This window comes from Phasianus colchicus, chromosome 11 (assembly GCF_987193195.1).
Source record: "Phasianus colchicus chromosome 11, bPhaCol1.hap1.1, whole genome shotgun sequence".
Lineage (NCBI taxonomy): Eukaryota > Metazoa > Chordata > Aves > Galliformes > Phasianidae > Phasianus > Phasianus colchicus.
Genome location: NC_143446.1, coordinates 3,020,626 through 3,030,123, shown reverse-complemented (window position 1 = coordinate 3,030,123; position 9,498 = coordinate 3,020,626). Strand labels below are relative to the sequence as shown.

General features: G+C 54.0%; 1 protein-coding gene and 1 pseudogene across 1 annotated transcript; one reads left to right on the top strand and one right to left on the bottom strand.

Annotated features, from left to right (window-relative positions):
• Positions 1 to 1,905: 1,905 nt before the first annotated feature.
• On the bottom strand, positions 1,906 to 3,685 carry LOC149916385 (uncharacterized). Its single transcript, XM_090147964.1, has 4 exons — positions 3,256 to 3,685; positions 2,924 to 3,037; positions 2,654 to 2,772; positions 1,906 to 2,512 (listed from the first exon to the last, which is right to left on the bottom strand). The coding sequence occupies exons 1-4, from the start codon at positions 3,537 to 3,539 to the stop codon at positions 2,163 to 2,165; spliced, it is 867 nt and encodes a 288-aa protein (XP_090004090.1). The 5' UTR covers positions 3,540 to 3,685; the 3' UTR covers positions 1,906 to 2,162.
• A 2,899-nt stretch (positions 3,686 to 6,584) lies between these two features.
• LOC149916384 (uncharacterized) lies at positions 6,585 to 9,260 on the top strand (annotated as a pseudogene).
• The last annotated feature ends 238 nt before the right edge of the window (positions 9,261 to 9,498 follow it).

Below are 9,498 nucleotides of genomic sequence, written 5' to 3'. Positions count from 1 at the left end.
TGCAGACACAGTGTGCTGGTACCACCACATAACACGTTCATGGTACATGCACAGTGTGCCAGCATCACCACACACCTTCCTGGTTCAGCCAAAGAGGCCCATAGGAAAGCTACAATGTGCTGGTACCACCACCGCGTCACAAACGTATGGGATAGACATGTCATGCCAGCAGTGCCATCTAACACCATCACGGTGACCATCTTTACAACCACAACGTGCCAGTACCACCACACATCAGCAAAATGGCACAGCCACTGTGTGACACTAACACCACACAACACCTCTTGGTGTAGGGAACCTGCTTGGGCAGGGCGGTTGGGCTCGATGATCTCTGGAGGTCCCTTCCAACCCCTATGATTCTGTGATTCTGTGATTCTGTGAACCTTTGGGGAAGAATACACAAGTTCTTTGAAAAGGGAAAGGTTGCAAAGTAAATATAAAATGTAATTATATTTATGCTTGTTAGCAAAGCATAACAGGTATCACGAATCAGGAACTGGGTCTTAGTAACCTTTAGATATTTCCTGATATGGGTTTCTTCTTTCTTAAACATGGCTTTTGTTAGTATGAGAAACTGGACAAAAGTACAGAGCAGCGTAAGGAAAGCTTGGCATGAGATGGGTGAGATGAGAACTTCAAGAAATATTGCCCTCCTGTATCCATAGAAGCACACAAAATGATCTTAAAAACCATAGGTGATAAACGTCATATGGAAAAATGGATTAACAAATGTGTCACTAGATTGTGAGTCTGGGGTACTTGGCCAATAGGGGAACAGGAGAGTAATTACCTGCCATGAGAAGGAGAAGTGGTTCACTGATCAAGTGCGTGTTTTCTCCTTTCCCACAAGAGGAGTGTGCCCACTATTGCAATTATGAACAAAAAACCTTTGCTGCTTCACTGAGATCTACGTGTGATCGACGATTATGAATTCTGAGCTTTTCTTGCATAAGGAGGGCATGGGGATGTAGAGGGGAACATGGGGATATGGGGCATGGAGATCCTGTTCCCTCCTAATGCACGCTCCTCTATGAGGAGGGTGAACACTCCCTGGGTGCTGCAGCAGAAGCACAGGTTTTGATTTCACTTATGATTCCAAGTGGTCTGGGTGAAAGCCAGGCAGGGATTGGTTCCAGAGCTGAAGTTTGCTGCAGGGTGGATTCTCAGGATCCCTCCTGGTTTGGGCAGAGTCCCACATGCAGTGGGCAATTAGAGGTGTTTGAGGCAATTTGGTGGTTTGGGGAATTTCTGAGGCAAATCAGGGGCATTTTACAGGTAATTCTGGGAGAATTTGGGACAGTTTACAGGCAATGAGAGGGAGACTGTGGGATTTTGGAGGCAGATACGGTCAGCCAGGGAACTGGGAGCAGCATGGGTCCTTGGAATGGCAAAGGCAGGACCAGAGTCTGTCAGCAGAACCCCCTCAGCACTGCATTCTGCTGTCAAGTGCAGTCCCACAATGCCATTAGAATTGGAGTCATGGTTGGTAAAGACCCAACTCAGGCCGTATGTCAAATGCCAGAGCCAAAATCAAAATAAATGGGAAATGCAAGCTGCCTTAGATACGGCAGGATGCTATAGATTATGGATACCAAACTGTGGACTGATGGAGGATCGTGGAATAGGAAGCTGTGAAAGGAGGAGAAATTTTGGACTGGAACCCGGAATGCCAAACAGCCTGTATTCAACTGAGAGCAGCTCTGATGTCTACTCCTGCTCTAGGACTGCAGTGGCAGCAGACCTGAGGCACTGCCCAAATGCAGCAGGAAAGCCCGGGGCCTGGCCCATCCCACAGCCGGCAGCAGCCGTGGGGCTGCCCACATGTCCCAAATGCAGCAACATCCCCAAGGTGGCAGAAACACCCCCAGAACGGGGCTGCAGCTGCCAGCCGGGCCTCTGCCACGTTGTGCGTTGGAAACGTTGCGCCCCGCTGGAGTCGGGGCCAGAACCCAGCTCAGCCTGAACCGGGCTGGGGGGAGGAAGGAGTGGGTTGGGTGCTGGGGGAAGAGATGGCTGTGGTTGCAGACCCAAAAGCTGCCCTCCTTGGGAAAGGCAGAGAAGAAGAAAGCTGACAGTGGCATGATGGAACTCTGTTTTATTGTGATGGACTATTGATGACTTTATACAGCAATTGGAGCTTGCACACAGCAGCTCCCGCCACATCAGTGGGGCCGGCGGTTGAAGTTCAGGGCCCGACGTGGTACCCGGGAGCGGCTTCGCCCCCGGGCTGGGCCTCGCCGCCAGGACCGGCTCCTGCGGCGTCTTCGGCGTCTTCGGGGCTGGCTGTTGTTCTCTGCAGCCCGACGTGTGAGAGGCGAGCGGCTCCGAGTCCGGGCCCGCCCTGCCTGCCTGGAGAGCAGCTCAGGCACCTGGGAACTGGGATCTGGTCCCGACGGTGCCTGGTTGGTGGTGCCGGAGCTGCTGCTCTCCCGTCCTATGGGGCCTTGGGATGGCCCCGGTCCCTGCTGGCTGGTGGTGGTGGGGCCAGCGCTGTCCACGTTGGTGCTGGAGGCTGGAAGGGGAGACAGCAAGGTGAGCGGGACAGATCTCCAGCGCTGGGGAGGGGCAGGGTCCCATTCGTCATGGGCCAAAGGGACTTGAGCAAGGCCTCGCCTGGCCCCAGCCCAGCAGCACGCGGCCGTTTGCCTCTTACCGGTGCCCTCTCCAGCACAGGCGTTGCACTCCCAGCTGGTTGTTCTCGGACTCAAGTTGGAGCAGCGCCGGTGAGTGCCTTGTGCAGCGCAGGATCTGCAGAGGAGCAGCTGCCAGGGCCTGGGGAAAACAAGGGGTTGTGGCCGTGAGGACAAAGTGACCTGAGCCAGGGAGTGCCCGGCACAGCTCTGGTGCTCAGTCTGTGCTCCTCCCGGCTGTGGTGAGGCCGCGATCCCACGCAGAGCCCCAGAGGGCTGCTGAGGTAACTCACCCCTCTGCCTCTGCCCGATCCCTGCCGTGTGGGGAACGGCAGTCGCTGGCATTGCAGCTCCTGTGCCTGACTCCCAGGGATGCATACGCATAGTTGTCCTCCCATGTTGGTTTTCTGCCAGAGAAGGGAATGTGATGAGCTCCCAGTGCCTCGAGACTAAGACTGACCAAAGCCATCCCTGCTCTTCCAGCCTGACTGCCGTTCCACCATATGTGTGAAGCTGAGGCCGCTGCTCCCAGGCAGCAAAGGGCCAGGCCTGCCAGGACAGTCCTTGGGCAGGCACTTGTGCTCTTGTGCCCTCATGTCTCGAGAGCTGGCTGAAGGACACTAACCTGGCTGGGATGTGGATCCCCAAATTGACCATTTCTTGAATAAAGACCTCTCTGTCTCTACACAGAGGGCACTGGAAGCAGCAAAGCCCAGCACTCTTGGCCATGCCCTGCAGCGGGAACAGAAGCAGCGCGAGTGTAAGCGGAGCCCGGTGCTGCTGAGCACCTGTGGTGCCTGCGGGTGACGGGAGGGCTCCTACCTGGATGCAGGCCCGGTGGAACCAGGCGTGTTGGCAGGCTGGGCACACCATGGTGCAGTACGACCTGCTGAGTCCCACGGGCTCCATGCAGATGATGCAGGTCGTGTCCTGTGTTGGCGCTGTCTCCAGTGGCTGCTGCGGGAGGTGCTCCAAGCAGAAGCACCTGGGGGAAGATGGGAGGGATGGGCAAGGTGAGAAGTGCTGCGAGGAGGGCAGAGGAACAGAAAGGAGCCCCGGGCCTTGGCTCTGGCTCTGTCAGGCTGCTGGGAGGTGTCACAGCACACTCCTCGCTTCTTTGGCCGGTGCTGACAGAGGGGTTGGAGGCTCGCAGACGATGCCTGGCAGCCCTTACCTGTGCTGGCCAAAAAACTGGGTGACGCACTGACCCTCCGCGGCACAGGGAAAATGGAAGCTGCGGTCACAGCCCATCTCTGCGCAGGTGATGCTGGCCCCCCGCTTGCCACAAACGAAGCAGAGCTGGAAAGAGCAGAGCATTTCCATCAGCAGCAGGCTCAGGCTGAGCAGCAGGGCACAGGATGGGGCAGGGCTGGGTGGCACTCTGCAGAGCTGCCTGCTGCACAGGGCTCGTCTGCAAGAGCAGGAATGTGTCTTGGGGCTGGTTGGAAGGGCTGGGATTGCTTTCTTGGGACCAGGCGAAGCTCGCCATGCCTCTGCTGGCACCAAGCTCCCTGTTCCGGTCCGGTGCTCACCGTCTGCTCTGCCTGCCTCAGTACGCATACGAGGTGTTCAACATAGAAAAGTCCTTTGTTTTGATTGTCTATTCCATGTTGACACAGTCCGTTGGCAAATCCCTGTAGACAGGAGGAAAGAGCCCGTTCTTGTTAGTGCAGAAAGGAGGGAAGCACAGGTTGGAGGAAGGTGGCAGGAGCCGCGAGGGAACTCACCACACAAAGTGCATGGAAGCACATCCCATACATCTCGTATTTCTTGCCGAAGACGGATTTCTGGTTATCCGCTCGGCCACACAGCACGCATGCTGGAGAGGAGAGAGGAGCACAGTGAGCGCCTTGCGGGGCCAGGTGCCCCCGGGGGCTGTCCCAGGGGCTGCTCTGTGCCGGCCGTGCCAGCTGAGGGGCAGGGCTGGAGGCCGTGGAGGGCAAGGGGCACTGCAGGCCCAGCGGTGCCAGCAGGCAGCCGCAGCCCAACCGCGGCCCCCCTGGCCAAGGAGCACACGGGCCCTGCGTGCCCCCGCCTCCCCTCTCCGCCGCAGGCAGACCCCCAGCACCCCTCTGCCCGGCGGCGGGGAGCTGCGTGCAGGGATACTTTGCTCTCACCCAGCTCGCTCAAGCCGGCGGCCTCCTGCGTCCCCTCGGACATCGTGTGCATCAACAGTGAGCCTCGCAGAGCGTCTGTCCCGGCAACACCAGGCTTTCTCCTCCGCGTGACAACCTGTGGCAGAAGCGGGACGAGGCTGAGTTCTCAGCTCAGGCCCTGAGCGCCGGGGAACCCGCCTCCCTCGGCAGCCCCAGGCAGCCCCTTCCTCCCTGCTCACCTCACCAAGTCGCACTGAGCTCGGCCTGAGCCCCGCAGCCTTAGCTGTGTTCCACACCCCGCGTGTCACCATGGCCGTTCCGTGCCACCTCTGTGACGCCATCACACCTCACAGTGGCTGGGGGCACCCAGGCAGGAGGGCGGAGGCTCTTGCAGCCAGCGCAGGGTGAGGGGCCCGGTGCCGGACGCAGCCCCGCTGGAACCCAGCGTGTTGGTGCTGCTGAAGGCACTGGGCGACACGTCCACCCTCCTGGCCCCACCTGGATGCTGCCGGGCTACGGGTGGCTCCATCAGTATCCCAATGGAGCGTTCAGGTGGTTCTGCGGTGTTCTGAACGCTTTACGTTTTGGTGCTTGCTGCTGATTACCTCTCCTTACAATAAATGACTCGATTCACGGAATCACAGAATCTCTGTGGTTGGCAAAGACCTCTAAGATCACCAAGTCCCACCGTCCACCTCCCCACCTGCCCACGTCCCCCAGTGCCACATCCCCACGGCTCTGGAACACCTCCATGGACGCTGACTCTCCCAGCTCCCCAGGCAGCTGTGCCAGTGCCCGGCCGCTCTTTCAGCAAAGATCTTCTTCCTGACATCCAACGGGAAGCTCTCCTGGTGCAACTTGAGGCCATTCCCTCTCGTCCCATCACTGTTACCTGGCTGTATGTCATCCTCGTGCAGCTCCTCCCACACTGCCAGCACCATGTCGGCTGCCGGCTGCTCCAGCATGAGCTGCTTGCAGCGGGGGAAGAAGTTGTGTTGGCAGCCCAGCAGCTCATTGCTCTTCACTGTATGCCTGTGCTCTGCATTGCCACCATCACCGCAGTGCCACTGCCCACAGGGACACACAGTGATGTGCAGGGACAAGTGGTGATGGCTGTACCAGGTTGCAAGCGCTCTGTGTCCTGCAGGTATTCCTCCTTGCTCATGGGCTGCTCGCCCACCTGAAGCTGCAGTGTGAAGTCGTGCACGGCCCAGGTTAAGCCGTTCTCACCGCATCACTAATCTTGTCACATCACTGCTGTCACTGCACTGCTGCCCTCCCAGCCAAGATGAAGGACTCCCACTATGGTGCAGCCCGGTGATGGACACGTCCACCAATGGGCTGGTGATACCAGTGCCATGGGGTTGAGAGACAGCATGCTGTTGTTGCAAACCTGGCAGAGGGGGGCCGGCATCAGGGGCACGAGAGCCTGCTTGGCTATGCAGCTGCCAGAACCAAAAAGGAAAGCACACCCAGCTCCTCTGGACACATTTCCTGCTGCTGTTTCCTTTGCTTTACCCAAACAGGGCTGTATGGGAACTGCTGAGTTACAGACTGAATTTCTGATTGATCACCTGAGGAGAGCAATGAGTCTGCCATGAGAGCATAGGCGAAAGCAATTCACCTGTGCTGCATGAAGGGGTGGAGCCTGGCTCTACCTCTCCTAGACCCATTTAAAAGCTGACTACCATTGGGGAAGGGTGTCTTCTGGAGATCCACTCCTCTGTTATTTCCTGAGCAAGCTCAGGTTATGGGTTTGCATCCTTTTTTTTTTTTTTTCCTCTTTGTCTTGCTTTGCTTTACTCTCTTGTTTATTTCATTATTATAATGTCTTAATATTCTTTGATTATGCACTTGGCATGCCAGGCAAGCCAAATATACTAAAATTTATATCGTGTCCTTTCTCTGGAATTTCTCTAAATGGGTCCAGGGGGAGAATGCTACCCCCCTACCTAAAATGATTCCAGGGCAGATCCCAGGATTTGTGGGATCCCCTTATTATGAGCTAGCAGTTATCATTGAGAAATGGGGTCCCCTACGTGTTGTGGGAAACATCTGCCAATATAGCATGGCAGATTACTTTCAGGAACTAGGCAAGGATATATTGATCTCGGAAGAAAGACAATTAGCTGCCTCTACAGTGGCATGGCCACTATTAAATGCTTTAAGTCATACTGCAATGAGGAATAATACTTTAGTGAATGAAAACCAACTTTTGAAAGATTGTATTAAAAAGTCAGAGCATGAACTTGGCATATTAACAGGAAAAAAAAAAACAACAATTCTGCATCTTCTGATAGGTCAAATTGGAAGCATCTCAATAAACAATGGCCAGACTCCTGAATCAACAGATTTTGTTAATCAGGAAAATAAAAAAAATTAAATCAGATCTTGGATCTCTGATTTTGACAGATCCGCTAGAAGTCCGTCCTGTTATAACTCAGAAAACAAAAAAAGTACAGGGCAGACTGGCAGGGGTGCCACCTGATCAGTGGCCCCCTGCCCAGACTCACTTGCATGTAACAGCCTGGCCGTACACGGCAACGGAATTGATGGATTTAGTACAGTGATTTCGGCAGAAACCTAGAGAAAGTGTGCCAGCTCGGTTATTAAAACTGTGGGATTCTGGGGCAGAAAGTGTTTTGGTGAATGGCCCGGAAATAGCCAAGTTGGCCACCATGACTGTCCATCCTGCTCTCAGGCAGGGGTTATATGCAGGTAATCAATATCTTGATGAAAACCATTCTATAATAGAATGGTTAATGGTGGCCTGCTGTATGGTATCTGATATACCTTTACATACAGGGATGTGGTCCTCCATAGAGGATCTCCAAAATGATATCCGTGAACTATTTGTAAGGGAAGCAATTTATGAAGACACATTTGATGGCCCTGATATGGTCAAATTCTCAGCAGGGATGAGAGACTTAATTCTACAGCAAGCTCCCTCTCATCTGTATGGTACTTTGGTCTCTATATTAAATCCCCTGGTGGTCTCAGAAGCGGTAGTCCAGCAGGCTGCACAGTTTGTGGCCGACCTAGGAGAAACAGAGCGCCTGCGGACAAGGAGCAATGTTTGGACATTAGAAGAAGCCGAGGTCTTGTCGGTGACTAAAACCAAAATGCCAGCTACTCAAGCTCCTCAATCAGGACCCATAAGGGTCTCCTGAAAACAACTGTTTAACGATTTAATTCGGGCTGGGGTCTAATTTTCCAGCGATGGCAGGTCGATACACTGGGCCCTTCCTCGGTCTGAGGGGGCGAGATATGCTCTGACCTGCGTCGACACTGCAAGTGGGCTACTGCAGGCCTATCCAGTACCGAAAGCAAACCAGGTATATACCATCAAGGCACTGACTAAACTGATGTCTGCCTACGGGACACCTCAAGTCATCAAGAGCGACCAAGGGACTCATTTTACTGGTGCAACGATACAGTGCTGGGCAGAAGAAAATAACATCAAATGGCGATTCCACCTGCCATATAATCCAACAGGGGCAGGCCTCATTGAATGTTATAATGGTATTCTTAAGGCTGCCCTGAAGATAGACTCTCAGTCCCTGCAAAAGACTGTATGAAGCCTTGCAGGACCTGAATGAAAGACCCTGAGATGGCAGACCCAGTGCCCTGAGAATGCTGCAGACAACATGGGCCACCCCGATTAGGATCCAAATTACAGGCACTGATCATCAGGTAAGACCCCAGATTGGTAATGAAAATAATCTTCTGCTCCCTGCCCCTGAGAATTTAGAACCAGGCACCCATAGAATAAAATGGCCGTGGAAGGTGCAGGTAGGACCCAAGTGGTGTGGCCTACTCGCACCTTGGGGGAGATTGTTGGAGGTGGGAGGCTCAGTAGTTCCTCCAGTAATAGGTACATGGCCAACTGATATTGTGGTCAACACTCCGATCTTCATTGCTAAAGGGACCCCCATCATGTCCCTATGGCAGATCAGGAGACCTCCTTTGGTGCCTGACATAGTTATGCAGCCACAGATATCTGGCCAGAAGGTGTGGTACAGGCGGCCGGGACATGCCCCAGTACAAGCCCAAGTGTTGACCCAGGATAGAAATACGGCCTGTATCTTGCCCTGGAGAGCAGACCTTCCCCTCCTGCTACCCCTGAAACATCTGTATTACTCCCCGTGAGTCTTTGAGCCTTCAGGATCACTGGAAGGAACAAAATGCCATCAAAGCATTCCAGTGTTATGGTCAGATCACGTGCAACACCCGGTGATGGCCTACATGGGACTGATGGAACATAAGATGGACCTGCACCTCACGACCACGTGCCTCCAGTAACATCATCGAGCACTGGCCCATAAAAGAATATCAATGTTCACCAATCATCACTTGTCTTGAATTGTACCAACATGCATCGCAATGGAAATTGTATAAGCATTGTGATATAGTAGGTCTCTGTATTAGGAAAAGCTTACCCTTTAGTCAACCTGATCATTGGTTCATGCTGTGAAGGGGTGGAGTGTAAGGGAATGGCTGAGTCATGGCCTGAACCTCTGATTGATCACTTGAGGCGAGCAATGAGTCAGCCATGGGAGCACAGGTGAAAGCAATTCTCCTGTGCTGCAGGAAGGGGTGGAGCCTGGCTCCACCTCTTCTAGACCCATTTAAGAGCTGACTACCAGTGGGGAAGGATCTCTCTTCTGGAGATCCACTCCACTGGAGTTTCCTGAGCAAGCCCAGGATACGGGTAAGCATCCTATTTATTCTCTTTGTCTTGCTTTGCCTAACTCTCTTGTTTATTTCATTAT

Excerpts from the sequence above, each read along its gene's own strand:
- LOC149916385 (XM_090147964.1), bottom strand. The coding sequence starts at position 3,539 with ATGGAGCCCGTGGGACTCAGCAGGTCGTACTGCACCATGGTGTGCCCA. Across the intron at positions 3,038-3,255 it reads GGGATCCACATCCCAGCCAG|AAAACCAACATGGGAGGACA; the intron begins GTTAGTGTCCTT and ends CTTCTCTGGCAG. Across the intron at positions 2,773-2,923 it reads GATCGGGCAGAGGCAGAGGG|GCCCTGGCAGCTGCTCCTCT; the intron begins GTGAGTTACCTC and ends TGTTTTCCCCAG.